Here is a 17,933-nt window from a genome sequence, read left to right as displayed (position 1 = left end):
AAAAGAAAGTTTTGTATCATCTTTAGCCTATTGCAAAACATTTTGTAGTAAAACAGTTTTTTTTTATTTACAGAAACTATCGCAGATTTTTAGAATATGAAGAAATAATTTGTGAACAAACCAATCGCAGATTTTGTGCAATTGTGCTTGAATGCATTAAAGAAGTTAATAAGCAAACAAATCCAAAGAAAATCGAAAATACTAAAGACACATATCTCGTTTCAATCTTTTAATCGTCTGATAATTTGGGCTACTTGATAACAATAAAGAGGCTTGTTCGTTACTTTTGTTTTACCTAAGTATATTATGTACTGAATAACATCTAATAAAAATGAAAATGATTATTTTTGTATTTGCATTTATTGCTTGATTAAAAAGTGTGCAGTTTTATTCTGATACCACGTTAGTCAGTATTTATTATTACACCGTAGTCAGTACTTTTTGATATCACGTAATTATTGATTGACTGCTAAACACACCCTTCCTTGTGGTCTGGAAAGGGGCCCTTCATTTTTGTAATCCTTAATTTTCTGTCATTTTTCTTTAATCTATATTTTTGCTCATTATTGTCTATAATTCTTTATTTTGTAGCCCGTTTTTATGAGTGTAGTATTAGCCCATTATTCTCTATTCTGTAAACCCCGTCCAGACTCTCTTTCCAGACTTTTTATCTTGTTCACGACAATATAAAACTAAGGAGATGTAGTAGTATTGCCGATGAAAACTGTCCACCAAACACCAAAATAGAAGGATGTAAACAACTATAGGTCACCGTATAGCATACATTGAAGAAACCCGAATATTATAGAAAGCTATAAATATGCACGAGAACAAGAAAATGTAAAAAATAATTAAATTGGGGGGGGGGGGGGGGGGGGGGGGGGTGTTGGCCAACGGCGACACACAACTACTGGACTTCATACTCCTGCTTTGAACAGATACATAAAGAATATGGCAGGTTACAACATTTTTTGTAAGGGCAACCCTTTCCTAACCTGGGACAGTGGCGTGAGAGTACAACATTGGAACATCTTTTAAAATGAGTTGAAATGGGCTTGACTCGTCAGATCCGCACTGAGCACATACAGCTTGCAAAACGACAATAGACATTACAGTACTCGCAGTCACTGAAAACTATATAAAATAAGGAGATTTGGTATGACACAACTATCCATAATAGACCAAATGACGCAGATGTTAGCAACTATAAGTCGCCTTGTGGCCTCTAACAACGCTCAAAAAACATACCACATAGCAAACTTTAAAAAGCCCAAAAACCAAAAATGTTAATCAATTCAAAGGAGAAAGCAACAGACTGATTATGTACAAAACAGCAAACATGTGTTTTAAAATACAGTTGTTAACGACAAGCAACGGATTACAGGCTCTTGATCTGGAACAGAATGTGGCGGGGTTAAACATGTTTGCTGGCGCCCAACACTCCCCAAACCTGGGACAGTGTGTAACAGTATAAACACACGAACAAACTAGAAAAACCAGTCGAAAAGGGCTTGATCAGATCGCAATTTCACTAATAAATATACCATGTTTTCCGAAGTTTGTGAAGTACAAACATACAGCTTTCTTATCTGCCAATATGCGATCAGATGATAATCACCACCCAGATTAAGTATCGGTGTAAATCAGTAGCAATTAAACCAAATTTAATAAACTTTCAACAAGAATCAAGTATTTTCTGAAAGACACTACAAATTTGTCAAATTAAAACGAAAATTTGATTCATTGACAGGTTATTTGTTTAAACCAACGCGCATGGACGAAGGTAAGTTTAGTATGCATAAGAAACTGAATTGTCTCAACTTTTCAATATGTATGTATTCAAATATAGCAAATATAATAAATACATGCACCGTTACTGCAAGTTTCAAATATATATTTGGATATGCTTTCATTTTCAAATGTTGGTAGTTTTTGTTTGTTTGTGTGACCTGTAGTAAATGGTTCTCAAATGTGATATAATTATACTTATAAAAATCTGCTGCTTAACGTTTCGGAAATTATAAGAGATAGGTAATCCATATTGGTCGATGTAATCGTAGTTTTGTGTAAATACCTCATTTTCTATGGTTCAATTGGCTGAATGTTAAATAGTGATAGGTCAGTTTCTCAGTGAATAAAAAAACTATGTCAACTATAATTGATCCATAGAATTTTTTTTTTTTTATATATATATATTTGAATATTATTAATCGAATATTATTTTAAGGATTTCTGATTCGTTAAAACTTGACCACATGTACATTTGTATTTACTCAGTTTGCACGCCAATACTGCTGTGTTTAGCCTTTCGTAGGTCAAAAACAGCATATTGCACAGGGCATACAGCATGTTACTAAAATACATTCTAGAAACCCCAATTTTACATTGTTCACGCAATAGTTGTTGATTAATAAGTTAACAATTGTAGTCTTTGATTGAGGTCAATATAATGTTATATCGACCTCACACAAAGGCTATAATTGTATAATATCTGTTTTATTTGTTAGAAAATGGTTTTTGTACAGTTTTCTTTTATATATAAATAGTTATATTGTTTAGACAGCAATGGTTTTTTCCTTTAAAAGTTTTTTTACCTGAATTTCTATCATGCTATTTCGACAAAATTTGTTCTCCCTGCGTCATATATTTAGCTTGAGAGTGCTGTTTAACTGTTTGAAACCACTATCGATCAACTGTTCAACCATCAACTAATTGTCTTCAACATCAAGCCGACGATCCCACTATACAGTTGCAAAACCGATGACCGAGAACAATAGAAAAGTCGAGAAAATCAATAGCAAAACAATGCCGGTGACGATGCTATTTACCAGCTCGTTTTCTTGTGAATTTTTTATTAATAGCGTCCATGCTAAAACGAAACAAACTTTGAAAATATTAAGTTTTAGTGTTGTTTACAGGGGAGGTAAAATTTTGAAATTAGATTTCCCACTGCATAAAGATGACATTTTAATGACTGTAGATGGCAACAAATTATAGACAACGTGAATTAAGTTGTACTTATTCTTTAACTTCTGAGTAATTTCAGATTTACATTTACACCAAGTTTATGCAATAAGCCAGGCGAGCGATCAGCCTCTAAGGAGCCTTTAATTACCGTTATAACATACGTTCTTATCGCGGGGATTTGCACTTTTAGCAGTTCTCAAGCAATTTTCCGATTATTCTGACCTGAAAACCACACAGAATTAATAGAATTACTGCCTATGATAGTGCAATTGCAAAAGAGTCTCATTATTCAGGTTTACCACAATAACTGATAAGGTCATAACGGTCCAGCAGTAAGCCATATTGGCATCTATTACAATTAGATTTTTTCTACTGATAATACTTTTCTGATCTTTTCTTCCTGAGAGTCATTATTGTTGGCAAAATTAAACGCTGACTGCTATCATTATCCTTAAATTTAATGACAAAATTTACTTCAGGGAGAACGTGGCTTAGTTTATTGGAGTCTACTATATTTTAACACATAATATTCGTTCAGGGCTAATTCTCAAGAGGAAACAACTTAATTGTCGTGAGCCTCATATCAGGGATGCTATAAATATTATCAATCTATCTGATTCGCCACGAGGATTTGAATAGTCAGCTAGATTTAAAAACATACTTTATTGGAACAGACGTTTGTAGCAAAGCATCATGACTGAAAAGACACTATGTATTAACTAATTACACAATTCTCATCAGTGTATTAAAAACTTGTATCGTGGATACTGGTAAATCCATCTCATTAAAAGGGTTTAATTCAATCATTCAAATTTGATTAATTATTGGTTGGTGAACTGATTCATATATCATGCATATTCAGGACGGAGAGTCGTTCAGAACAGGAACTCCATCTTTTTACGAAAATGACAAAACCTGAAATGTAGTAATTGATTTAAAAAAAAATACAGATAGTATAGTCTAGTAGGCGAAGTAGTCTAAAACGCTGAGCACAGTAAAGGTTATCTTTGAATCCCGATGCGTATATATAAGTGCTGATTTTTTTATACGTTGTATGCTGTTGTATTTATAATAGTATATGGGAATGTGTGTGGATGTCTTTTATAAGTAAAAATACTGATCCCTTTTGGTTAATTACATTCAGGGATTTGTATTTTGGAAAATGATTTTTCATTGTTCAAAATATACAATAATACGTTTAAATTAATTTATAGAGACAGAAAGGCTGTTATACTAGAATATACAAGTTTTTTCTGTTATTGATAAATTATAGATAAAACTACTAAACTATGATTATTGTAATTAACATCAAACCTCGTCTGTTATGGGAACACATAGATATAAAATCTTGCAAACTTTGAGAAAAAAAAGAATTGTAATTGGTTTATATCAAATGAAAGAAATATACATAACTTTAATTGGCTTATATTGAGTGAAAGAAATACATGTGATTATTTTCCAAAAACTTTAATCATGATAAGACAAAGATGATGTAACAATTGATAACGTTCATGCCTTCCAATTTGAGGATCAACATTCTGCTGTACCCAATTTTTTTTCAATACTTAAGACCATTATACTTAATCTGTTGTGAGTATTACTCTTTGTATTAGATGTAGTTAAGGAACCTGTCTGTTGTTACATACTATACCCTGGTCTATTGATGTCTTTTGTTTCTCTCTGAGACGTTGAGTTACTTTTCCCCTGACGTATAACTCACATCTTTTATTTCTCTGGTAAACATGGAACAAGTAACCCAGTGAACTCATTTAGTTTGTTCTTTTCGTCTTTTGTAATTATGGTTTGTATATCTGTGTCCCTAGTACCGCTCGGAGTAGTTAAGGCATTTTAGTTTATTTACAGTTCGTTTCATTATTTTGCTGTTACCCAGTATTCAAGCTATGTATGATGGAAGACTGCATGAGCACTCTTAAAATCTTGTAACCCAGCCACATCCATGTACCTTATATACCTGACCAAATATACGCACAGTTATCTTAAAAACTAGTTCAAAGTCTAGTTTTATATTCAGAATAACAAAAAAAAAGTCTTAATTTTTTTTTAAAATGAGATAAAATACCACGAAATACTTCAAATTAATGTTAAATTAAAAATAAGTGCGTGTACTTGTATCTGAAACACACTGTAAATATAAGTGTTAATAAATAGAACACTGCTTGAACGCTTTTTTGTAACACTTTTTGAACGTGTAATGGTGTTCCAAATGTTTACACTAGTGTTCATCAATTAAATGTGTGGTGTTCAGTTTTTAATGCCTTTGTGTTTCATATTTGAACACTTGATGTTAGAGTTCTTAACACTTAGTGTTCAACGATTTAACGTCTCCGAATGTTCAAAATTATAACACGTCGACGCGTTCAACAGCCCTGTAACACTTTTTGAACACATAGAACATGTTCAAGAACAAAAGTGTCAAGATTCAAAACACCAGATGTTCACTTTCAGAACAGTTGACAAAAGTGTTCAAAGTGATGGTGTTCAAATGTGGAACATGTTCTATTTTCAAGGGTACATAATTTCCCATAAGTACTCAACTTAAACTGTTATAAAAACTATATTCAATTCAGGCAAAATATAACAAGAAATACATCTTTTAACAAGTAATTCTTTATGTAATCAAATGAGCATATATGAAAGAAAAGTACATCAGATACCTTATGATAAGTATAACAGTCAGTGAAATCACATACATATTTTTTTTAAACTGACTTAAATATATCACAAATAAAGATTTTTCCCTACATTATTAGATAGTTACTACATCCTCTGTATGATACTATCCTAACCAAAAAGCATGTCAATGTGATAAGTAAACAGTTTATAACATAAATATTTGTCACAACGAAAGTTTAAAAAATTGCAAATTCCAACAGTTCTTGTACGATAGCTACTTCCATGACACTGGTGTCATCACATACAATGTACGCTCCCCTTTTCGGTGCATCTTTACTTGAAGCTATCAACTGGGTGGCATTTTATGTGTTGTTATCAATTTCCAATGTCAAAATCCTCAATAAGGAATGTCTATGAGCCTATATCCTGCAACATAAAATTTAAAATTAATAGAAGAGGGTTTTCATAAAGCATCAAATTATGCAATGCTTGTTATGCTTTAATGTTGATATATAATAGAGAATAGAGTACAAATTGATATTCTAGTGCAATGAAATGCACGTTTTGACATTAAAAATTACAAAAGTCTATTTCTTGACCTAAGGTGAACAGATAGAAATGATACACCGAAATAAGCTATTGATATACATATATTGTCATACCTTTTTTGACATCTTTCCATTATTCCACCACTTTGAAGCTTGCAGAAATTACCTTCTTGGGATTATTGGGTACCGGTTCCTAATTCAGACATTTTTGTCTAACGATTCCTGCAAACAAAATAAAAAAACGAATGCATTTTCTAAGTCAGCTATATGTGGATGTCGAAAATCATCTTTTATTCTATATAACAGACAGACTGGTTATTCATCACTTAAGGAAATCATCAGAACAAAGCTGACAGTTATTTACGTTTATATCTAAAGCCACTTCTTTAATTCGTCTTTTATGTTGAATATTGAAATTTTGGATATAACAGTTTTGAATATTTGACACATATATATATATTACTCTGTAATCGTACAAAAACCCGTTTGCGCACCTAATAGTTATATATATATATATATATATATCTGGCATGAGAAAATAACAAGGAAGCCATCGAACTATATATGGAGATTATTTTAAGTTACTCACTTCTTTCGTTTTCATGTGGGATAGAAGTCCATTCTCCAGTTCTCTTCTTTATGTGTATCCATTCTTCGTTTAACCGCCTAAATCGCCAGCCGATATCTGTTTCCGGTATTTGGTATCCTGGTATATTTTTTTTTTAACACGAGGAGTTCAAAATTTCGAGCGATTTGAACACTGATTGAACATGTAATATTAAAAAAATGAACGGATCATGAAATAAGATAAACATCGACATATTTTTATTACGATATTATCATAACAGGCCTCGTTGATATGCATAATTATGTCACTTATAAGTAAACCTAGTAATAAATTCATAAACTATACATATATGCCAGCTTGGAAGTTTTATATTTCACAATTACTAAAATATTAACCAAAAATTCACAAGATCAACATCCTGCGTATACATTCATATTTTTTAAAGTATTTCTTTTTGAATATGCCAATTGGAAGGATAGAAAATCGGACAAACGACTATCTTCATTTTTAGAACAGAACTTGAACACCGGTGTTCACTGCGTCTGAACACAGGTGTTAATATTTTGAACACAAACGTTCAAATTTTGAACACGTCTCTAAGCATGAACATATGACGTTAAATTATTGAATATTCGGTGTACAAGTTTTGAACGCGTCCGGACGCGTCATGCGTCCGGTATATTTACAGTGCATAAGTGTTCAATTTGTTTTTAAATGGAAAACAAAGTCTGCATTTTACTACGGGGATGAATAGACGTGGAAAAATTTTAGTGTAATCAAATCCAGCAAGCATCACAAGAATTATATAAAATGATTTCCTTAAATGTATGTTTGATATATGAATACTGAAATATGTAGGGTCGTTCGTACATCAATGCGAGAGGAACACATCTGTTTATATGAAACGACATATCAATAGAAAAAGGATATATTCATAATGGGTTGCTTTGACAAAGGTTTAATGCATTATCACATAAAATTCATTTAATTTTAAAATCACGATTTTCCATATGGATTTAACAACTAAGTTGTACTCCTGACAGCGATTGGTGTTGGTAATTTGCGCATTATATTACCCTTCCGTAGCACCCAAGACCTACTGGGATTTAGTATTCTATGTAGTGTTTGGTAGAATATTGTTTGTTAATTCGTTGTTTGTTTTTTTTTTTTTTTTCAATGGTGATGTCGGTTTTTCGTGAACTTGTGATTTTGTTTAATTTCCAATCGGTGCCTTCTGCCCCTTTTTACAAGTTTTCGTCTAATGGCATGTAATGTATTAAGAGTACCCTACAACTTTCAGTGCTGTAGTGACTACAATCTGTTGTTTTATTGTATCTTTCCATTACAGTCTAGATGTTGTCTGTCTGTCTCACCAACTCATTGTGATGACACGGTATACATTTTTACGTTTTACGATGTCTAGGTTTTCTTTCATAAACAGAATATTGCGTTATACATAACATTAAAACACCACTGAAATTTCATTATTTGATAAAAGACCAACAACACCAGCCCAGTAGTCAGCAAGACCAACAACACCAGCCAAGTAGTCAGCAAGACCAACAACACCAGCCCAGTAGTCAGCACTTCTGTGTTGACTTTACCTTTGGTATCTTTCGCTTCTCTTTTATCATTTATATGGTAATAATTTTAAATTAACTATTTACAAAACATTTTGAATTTTTCGAACTACCAAGGATTTTCTACCCTAGGATTAGATTGCCTAGGTTGGGTGTATTTGGCAAAACCTTTCCGAATTTTGGGTCCTCAATGCTCTTCAACTTCGTACTTTGTTTGAGCTATTAACTTTTTCGATTCGACCGTCACTAATGAGTCTTCTGTAGGCGAAACGCGCGTCTAGTGTACAACATTTTATGCTTGATATATATGATGAGTTTATATACATTTCATATTTCTTAACCTCTAGTTCTCAAAGACAGATTGGAAGTTTTTTTTATTGCTCGCTATTTACTGTTTATAAGGTGTTTAATTACTCTTTCTGTTTTTGATTTGGCCTTCCGACTGTTTTGTTTTGAGTGTCACTGGTTTTTTTTTGTAGATTAAACTGGAGTCTTGTCGTACCAAATTGAAACCCTGGTATCGCTCATGAATTTATAAAGCATGCTTTGGGAAGTGTTGGGGGAAATACATCTGCCAGTGCTGTTTGTATATGGTGAACACACAGTGATGTTTTTAATCTTTTGTAGTATTTATTGCAACTAGTAACAAGAACCTGGTGTTATTTTTTGCTAGTTTTTGACTGATTATGTACTTTAAAATAGTTTACATTCTTTAAAGTTTTAAATATATTGAACCTTAAATATAGTTGCCATACAAGTAGACGTCTCAGTGCCGTAAAACCCCGCCTTTCTGTTAAGGTGTCGTTATCTATTTATTCCGTTACCTGTTGGTACATATATAAAGATGACTTGTTGTTGTTAATTAAAAGACTTTCATACTTTTTTCAGTCACAAGGATATTCGAGTTTGGTTTTCGCTTGTTTTTTTTTCTTTACATTTTATATACTAAGAAAAAAATGTTGAATTCTCCAAGAATGCATTGTCTATATTCTTCAAACTTGTTTTCAGTGCAATTTTTATATGTTTGTTTATTTTTATTTTTACTGCATTTGAATTATACATCAAAATATCAAGAAATTCTTTCTTGAAAAATTCTGTATTTTTCACTTTATGCAATCATTTAATCGCGACAAGTGATTTATAGAAGAACACCAGCATTTTAAGCAACCGTAGTTTGTTCTTACAACCGAAACTGTATGCGTATATGTGTATTAATCAATTCACTCCCAATATTCTGTTTTAATTTCACCTAAGCCCGTTTAGAACAACAGAACAATACGGACTTCACTAACAAACAATATCTGAAACACAAATGGAATGAATTCGTATCTAAATGACCAGTTGCACGAAATTGCATAACTAGTGAATGTTTTTAGTTGTAAGTTATCGTGACAAAGCATCATTTGCAAAGACTCACATATTACCCCTGTCGTTCTGAAAACGTTTATTTCTGTAGAAAAACAAATTAAATGTCGCATAGTTTAATTAATATCCCACCATTTCCTTGATATTGTTTTTATCTGCTGTTGCATTAAAGAAGTTTTGCAGACGTCAGATTTATCAAATAGTCACCCACACCTGTAGATATACTACAAATAGCTTTATTTTTCATAAAAGTGCAATAGTTAACAACCACAATTACGTTTTCTAAATTAGTTCTAGTTACTATAATAAGATTAATCCGGATTGCAACACAGTTGTTAAATATATCCAAACTGTTGTTAATAACATTTTTCACTGAATGGGGAAATTAAGCGCGTGCAATTTTCTAAGCAACAAAAATGAAATAAAATAAAATCACAAAATTTAATGTTTTGTAGATTTGTAATTGTTGAAGGAAAAAACTTAATTTGAATAAACTGTATAGTGTGTTTACTTCAAAAAAACTTCCATAAATGCAGACTAGTTTATTTTTATTTTACTATTTAAGTCCTCGTAACAAAGTGTAATTTTATTAATTATATTGCATTCATGTATTAGTAACAGTTCTTGTTTCTTTTTTTGTTACCCTTTTTACGACTTATTTGATTGGCTGAATTCCCGTTATAATGTGATTGACGCCAAAATAAAAACTTGATAGTTACATCGTTTTTCTAACCGTAAATATAGAAATTTAAAATAATGAAATATTTTACAAATCATTATTAAGGAAATATCATTACTACACATTATGGTTAATTATAGACATTTCCAAAGAACATGTCTTTTTTTGAATGATATTGACTGAATGGAGATGTCTATTTTAATATGTCTGAATTTTCTTGAAAATACCACAAGTACTTTAACATAAGTGTAAATCCGGTCATTTACAAACATTTGCACTACACGACTCATACTATTAAAGCTTAATTGCACTATTATATGACTATTCCTGTATTTCATCATATAACCGTGCTTTAAAATTATACCTTATTTGGAATAAATCAAGGAAAATGCAGATTTCGAATTTTCAAAGAAAATTTATTACCTAACTGCACTATAGTTAAAAGGTTAAAGACATTACATCAAGATTTATGGCAAATAGCTTCTTGCACTATTTCACAAAATGAGTTTTTGAAATTGATACATATGGAATTGTATGTCATAAAATACTGACTAATTTGTTGACACTAAAATTCCAAAGAGGAAGCTTTGCTTTCAAAAAAACTGGATAGAATGATAGCAGCTATATATGAATACAGAATGATGCTGGGTATATGTCAATGAGACAACAAATCTGAGACAAAAATCATCAAAGGACATCTATGGCAACATACAGTCATCAACGACAGACAGGTGTCTGCAATGTGTCAAGTTCTAAATCGTTCCATCGTCCTGAAAATGCATGACATATTTGTCATTGGGCGTTAAGCAATAACCAACCTATCAGTGTAATCCGTTCCGAGTCTATAAAAGTTGTATATAAAAAACTGAAAAAAATTTAAGGTCTTACATAAAGAAAACTCTTCAAATAAAAAAAAGAACAAAAAGAAAAAAATCCCAAAACAAAACATTACGATATGACACAAGACAACCACTAACAAAGGCCTGAATTGCGGCAAAAACATGAATATGATCCGGGTTAAAATATATTGGCTAACAATTGTACTATTGTTCCCCGAATAACAAACTGTTCCCTTTACTATAACATTCATTTAATAAGATGGACGAAGAGTACCATGATGTAAACGAAAAATCGAGGTGAACGAAGAGTATCATGACGTAAAAGAAAAGCCGATCGAAAACTGATTACGATTTTTCTCCGTCGTGGTCATTCTTAATAGGCCGTTCTTAATAAGATAGAGATGATACACAATTACCTGTTATGATATTTTTTCAGGTTTTAATTGTCTTAATGTTACTGTATCATTGACGTATATGTCACATATTTATATAGATTATAACATGTCCTTTTCCATATCGGCCCTGGTATCATCCCGAGACTCCCATATTAGCCCAAAGCGCTATCCGAGGGCTCATATGGTTCGAGGGATGATACCAGGGCCTAAATTGAAAAGGACATGTTATAATCTATTTATCACATATTATAACAATGCTTAAAACCGAGAAAGAATTTTATTATTCCGTCTGGCAAGAACATACATTTTTTGTCCTCCATTGAAATAACGTCATTAGAAATAAGCTCCTCAACCGTTCAAATTTATAGTACTTGAATATTATAATGTCAATGTCAGATTTTCTTTTAGTATTATTGTTCTTTATTTCTGTTGTCATTTTAATCTACGTTTCCCGTCCGTCATTGTTGTTCCGAAAGCTTATGACGTCATAACAGGGCACAATAATTGGTTGTTTGCCCCCGGCAGGAATATGATTAGGACAAATTTGTGGTTATTGCCTATGCAAAACCCAATGTTTTCTTAATAAATATGTGATAAATGTTTATACATATATGTATATATAATGGTATAAAAAGGATCTTCATATTTACTTAAGCCTGACAACAGTTTTTCCTTGAATATTATTTTCAGCGGTATAACTATTGATTTTGTCGAACGGTTACATATATACCTTACCTATAGTTGTTAACTTCTTCGTCATTTAATAGGTGGTGAGTTGTCTCATTGGCAACTACCATATCTTGTTATTGTTAACTGGTATATGCAACTACCATATCTTGTTATTCTTATATTAAGTATACGAAACTTATTTAGTCTTATGTTTACGAAACTTATGTAGTCTATATATGTCTGGTATAACAAAATATGAGCTCGGTATCTTTGGTGAGTTCTGGCATCAAAATAACTAAAAAACATTTTTACTTCAAATCCTTAATTCTCTGTACCGGTTTAATGCATTTTTATATGATTAAGGTTATCATTCATTATATACACGTAAGAAAATGAGGTATATAGGAGATAGTTCATCATTGACACAAAAAACTCAGAGACATGTAGAGGTCAGCATAGTTATTGAACAATCGACAAGTGTCTATACTGTGTGTCAAGATCTTTATCTCCTCTAGTCAAGAAAGTTGTAACTAAATGTAACTGACTTTCAAAGATTTCTCATCAACTTCATATAATGTATTCCCTAAATGACAAAAAATCACTAGGATTCAACAAAATGCAATCTCCGTATTCAATATGGAAAAATTCTAATACCAACAAACCGTGAAGTTCAACTGCAGTTGTTAAATTTCTGGATTACATGGACAAAGAGAGGTGCGAGCGATTGAGCTTTTTGACTGAAAAAAAGAGATTAAAGGTCGACGGCAGGATATCTAAAAAACAATAATTATTCAGCAGTATGTTGTTAATGAATATCAATTTTGATATCATTATAAAATCAATAAAATAGCATTTCTATCTTTCAAATGAATGCGATCTTGTTTTTCATTTATATCCTTACATATCTGTATGTTCCTTTCCTAAGGAGCCTGTAATTCAGAGGTTGTCGTTTTTACTGTATACATGTATCATATTAAATATACCAATAAATTCATTGTCAACATATTATTATGTAGACTAAGATATCGTTTGTTGCTGTAGATCATATTTGTTTTTCGTTTATTGTTTGGTACGCAAATCAGGCCGTTAGATTTTTCGTTTTAATTGTTTTACATTTGTCATTTCGGGGCCTTTTATAGCTTGTTATGTGGTATGGTTTTGTTCATTGTTGAAGGCCGTGCGTTGGCCTATAGTTGTTAACTTCAATGCCATTTTTTCTCTGGTGGAGGGTTGTCTCACGGGCAATCATACCACATCTTCTTATTTTTATATTTGCGAAATAGACATTTTGTCTGTCAGTTAGTGGCGGAGACATTTTCTTTCTTACTAAAAATGATTTCCCATACAAATCCCAAGAAAATAAAACCCGTGATAACGTAAACGTTAATAGTATTATATCAGACAATTTGGATCAAAGAAAACATACTGCCAATCGCAAAGTAAATAATTGTAAAGGGATTATTCATTATAAAATACAGCAGTTGATTTCAGCATTATTTCTGGTTAATTGTTGCTACCCTCTGCCTTTTAGTCTTTTTTTTTTTATAATTTCTACGGTTTATTTACGGTTCACTAACATTTTGCTTTCTTCAGTTTAATGGTAATGACGAACAGTTTGATATTTAGAGAATTAATTTTTTCATATATCCGCCTTCTGTATTTTCCTGATATTATTCCACTCATTTCAATTGATGAATTGCTTGCATTTTTTGAAGACTAAAATGTCGATATTTCGGAATTATTTAACTGTTAGTAATTTAGAAATGAGAATGTTTGGGGGGGAAATTATGCTGATTTCTTTGAAGTCGTTACAGCTTTAATTTTAAGAAATAATTAATAGAAAAATGAAAATGGAGAAATATAAAAAAAAATGTTTGAAAGAAGAACAACAATAAAATGAAAATTGAAAAACCGTAAAAATTTACAACTTGGTGATTTTATACACAGGAATATTATTTTCCTTTGATGGCGATGAAGTAATCTCGGAGATCAGATGTAACGTATTCAAATGACAGCATAATCCACCATTGGAATCGTTCTATGACGAGTCTTTGAAATGTACATCCTAGCGCTGACATGAACAAGATATTGTTATAGACAAGCTTATGTCACCAGCATGTTCGATTAACATTTACAGGTGAATATCCTGTAGCAGTCGCCGTACACCATTAATCCTTTATTGTCTATACAATCAATTTCAGTTTACTTTATTGAAGAGATTACTTGTGTAGATGATTGAAAGAAAACTCCAGTCTATTATCCTAAAGCGACAAGAAATTGATGTAGTATTTTCGAGTGCACTTAGCAGTTTAGTTGAAATATTTCATTAATCAAATTGATATCTCTAGAAAACAATATGATCTAGAGAGGCATTCTAAAACAGAAAGTTTAGCGAAGGGGCCAATTTAGAGTACACTGAATAATTGATCAAACTGGTGCAATGTAGAAAACTTTCGGATTTTAAAATGTTAAATTGTTTGCATCGGATGAAAAGCAACAACATCTATGGTAAGTTAGCATGATTTTTTTTTTAATTCAGCAAAGATTCTGAATCGTAAATAATAGTTGAATGTTAATTAGGAATAATAGTTAAATTATCATGATATAATTTTTTAATTGATATTTAAAAAAAGAGGGAAATGCTATCAAACGGGAAATCGAAAACCATCTCCAATAAGAAAACGGATAATCCAATTAGAAAACGGACAGCACCATTGCCAAGAGGAAAGACGAAGAAAAGACAACAGCCCACAAAACACTACACCGAAAGCAACAGATTGAGCAACACCAACTCCACAAAAAAACTAGGGATGAACTCGGGTGGTCCGGAAGGGTCAGCACTTCCAGTATCGTTTGAATAAAAATGAATTTGTAGAATATGCATACCACAATGTACTTATTTCACAGTACTACATTTTCATTTTGTATGATAGGTTAATTAGGGGGAGAGTGTGAAAGTGGTCAGTCCCTCCGTTATGTCTTGTTTTTTCAGTGTTTTAGTACATTTTCCAGAATTTTGACTTTTGTCATAAACCCCCTTATTTCTCAATTGACCCCTCCCTTTTTGAATACCTGGATGAGCGTCTGTACATATACATATAGTCGTTAATATACATGTACATATTTCCTCAAAGCTTTTCCGCAATAAACATAATCAATCTTTATGATTTATTACTTATACATGTGTTTCAAAATTTCAAATGAAAGTTTTCATTCTAGGAAGTGCTTTTTTTTGGTCTGAAACATACGCATGACATTTATTTCGATAAAGAGATAAAGAAAAAAAATACGACACGTCAAATATCATGAATATCATAGCAAATTCATAGAAAATCATAGGTTTTGTAGCAATCTTAGAAATATTTACACTGCGCAAATAAACTCAGCTTTGTCAATGTAAACTATTTGACAGATGTCAACATTCTTACAAGCCTGGGTTTTGGCAGCGTTAATTTTCGTTAACGTTACAACTAACCATTCAACTGAACGTGTCTGTAGAGAATCGCGAATATGATTTGCATCCAATTGTTATCTGCTGTAATATGAATACCCACTACATGTAACGGTGAATCGCAGTTTTTATTTTGAGCAACATATTGTTAATCCTTAAAGGAAAAGCTAGCACACCCTAGGTGTATCTGGTAAGCCTTTCGAAATATTTGGCCCTCATCTGGCCTTTGAACTTTTTTTTATTCTAGCGTCACGAGTTTTTTTGTAGACGAAACGGGCATCTGTCTTGCGTACACAATTATAATATAAAAATAAGAAGATGTGGTATGATTGCCAATGAGACATCTATATCCACCAAAGTTCAAATGAAGTGGATGCAAGCTATTATAGGCAACACTACGGCTTTCAACAATGAGAAAAACCTTTACCGTATAGTCGGCTATAAAAGGTCCCGACATGAAAAATATAATGCAATTCAATTGAGAAAGCTAATGTCCTAATTCATAACAAAATTTTTTTTTTTCGAAAATCAAATATGACAAACATGAACCAACGACAACCACTGAACTACCCGCTCTTGACTTAGGCAGATATAGAATGTGGCGGAGTTAAACTAGTTTGCTGGCGCAAAACCCTCCACCTAACCTGGGACAGTAGTGTAACAGTACAACATAAGATCAAACTATAAAAATCTGTTGAAAAGGCTTATAACTCATCAGATCGACACAAAGCAGAAAACAACTAACGAAAACGCAGACCGGACGTGGCAACGTATCTTTACATCCCACAAGAAAAAAGACCATAAGTAAAGATATGATAGTACTCGCAGTTACTGACAGCTAGTTCAAAGCCAATAACAACTAATAAAAAAAATCATGTATCTAAGACTAAAATATCAATCAGTGCACATCCAACATCCAATGGATTTAGTCAGTGTAAAGACGTCATAAACAGTTAGAAAAACATGAACTTGTGCATGCCAAAATATCGGCATCGACAGATTGTAAAAGAGTGAATGTGCATATGTGTATAACAATAATATTTAGTATGGTTTTGAATAACTGATAACAAAATCAATATTTATACCAATAAAAACAATATTCAAAGATCTAATTACAGTGTTGAATTGGTTGCCTTTTAGAATGAGTTTATTTAAAGGATTGATAAGTTTACCCGGATCGTATCTAAATTTGCGGGATCGGTAAACAACATTCACGTAAAAATTAGTATGTGCTATTCCGTTTGAAATAAGTTTTCTACAGGTAAAGCCAAACTTGCAAACCAAAGCTTTGTATCTATGGAAGCCTGGTATCTTTAATGATTTTTTTTAAAAAGTCTATGTCCTTTAACTCCAGTGACACTTAGTCTAAGTTGCACAATCTTGGAAAGACAATATTACCTGCAATTCCAACACATCATCAATTCTAGATAAAAAGTGTATTAATGCATAGCGTTACAAGTTAACAATAAACGGTAGAATTCTTCAATTTTGGTTATAGTATTTGGATTCTTTTATATGATAATTTTATATTATTTGTTAGAAGCGCTTAAATATATTGAATTAAGTGACCTTAAATTGAACCGAAAACGACTGATGATCGTTGTAGCACGCTTTTATGTTATACGTAGAAGTAGTGCGAGGCTTGGAATTGTTCTTTGCATGGATATGATTTCAGATTTTGGAAGCAAAGAGTAAATTTAAAACTTCAAAACTCTTCTAAATGCAATATCATTCCGCGTTAGATCAATTATAGCTCATATAGCTGAAATTGACATAATGAAGATTTCAAAGTAGATGGCTCTTAAAGTATTCACCAAATGTCAAGCATTGTTATACATGTACATTCATATCATACGATAATCAAACGTGATTTTATATCTATATCAATTATTCATGTTAACAAGATATAGTCAACTACTTTTCAAATCAATATTATAATTTGCAATATTTTTTTTTAAAAGCATAAAAGTTTGCACGAAGTACAAGAACAATACTGCTAAGTGCTGATTAATTATGTGGGCATAATCTTTTGTTGCTTTCATATGCAATGGGTTGCTTTGATACAAAATGAAAGTATATGACGCAATCAAATGATTCGTATTTCAGCCAATAAAAAATCAGCAATTTTATGAATTGAACACCTACTGTAAATATTGGTTAGTAAAAAGAACAATATTATAAATACAATGGGAAAGGGTTTTTTCCATAATTGTTACGATCCGGGTCATTGATATTCAA

The 17,933-nt window shown here is 31.9% G+C and overlaps 1 protein-coding gene across 4 annotated transcripts in view; it reads left to right on the top strand.

Annotated features, from left to right (window-relative positions):
• Window positions 1-17,933, top strand: part of LOC127701144 (protein-glutamine gamma-glutamyltransferase K-like) — a 90,038-nt gene that overhangs the window by 24,679 nt on the left and 47,426 nt on the right. Inside the window, exon 3 of one of the 4 annotated variants that reach the window (XM_052204952.1) lies at window positions 1,751-1,783. The exons of 2 other annotated variants lie outside the window; for them this stretch is intronic. In XM_052204952.1, the coding sequence (XP_052060912.1) occupies window positions 1,751-1,783 (33 nt within the window). Of the gene's footprint in view, window positions 1-1,750; window positions 1,784-13,903; window positions 14,753-17,933 lie in introns of those variants that run through there. One more of the 4 variants, XM_052204955.1, reaches the window with a different exon arrangement.

The sequence above is a fragment of the Mytilus californianus genome, unplaced genomic scaffold (genome assembly GCF_021869535.1).
Source record: "Mytilus californianus isolate M0D057914Y unplaced genomic scaffold, xbMytCali1.0.p SCAF_5, whole genome shotgun sequence".
NCBI classification, from domain to species: Eukaryota; Metazoa; Mollusca; class Bivalvia; order Mytilida; family Mytilidae; genus Mytilus; species Mytilus californianus.
This window is presented reverse-complemented; position numbering and strand designations above follow the sequence as displayed.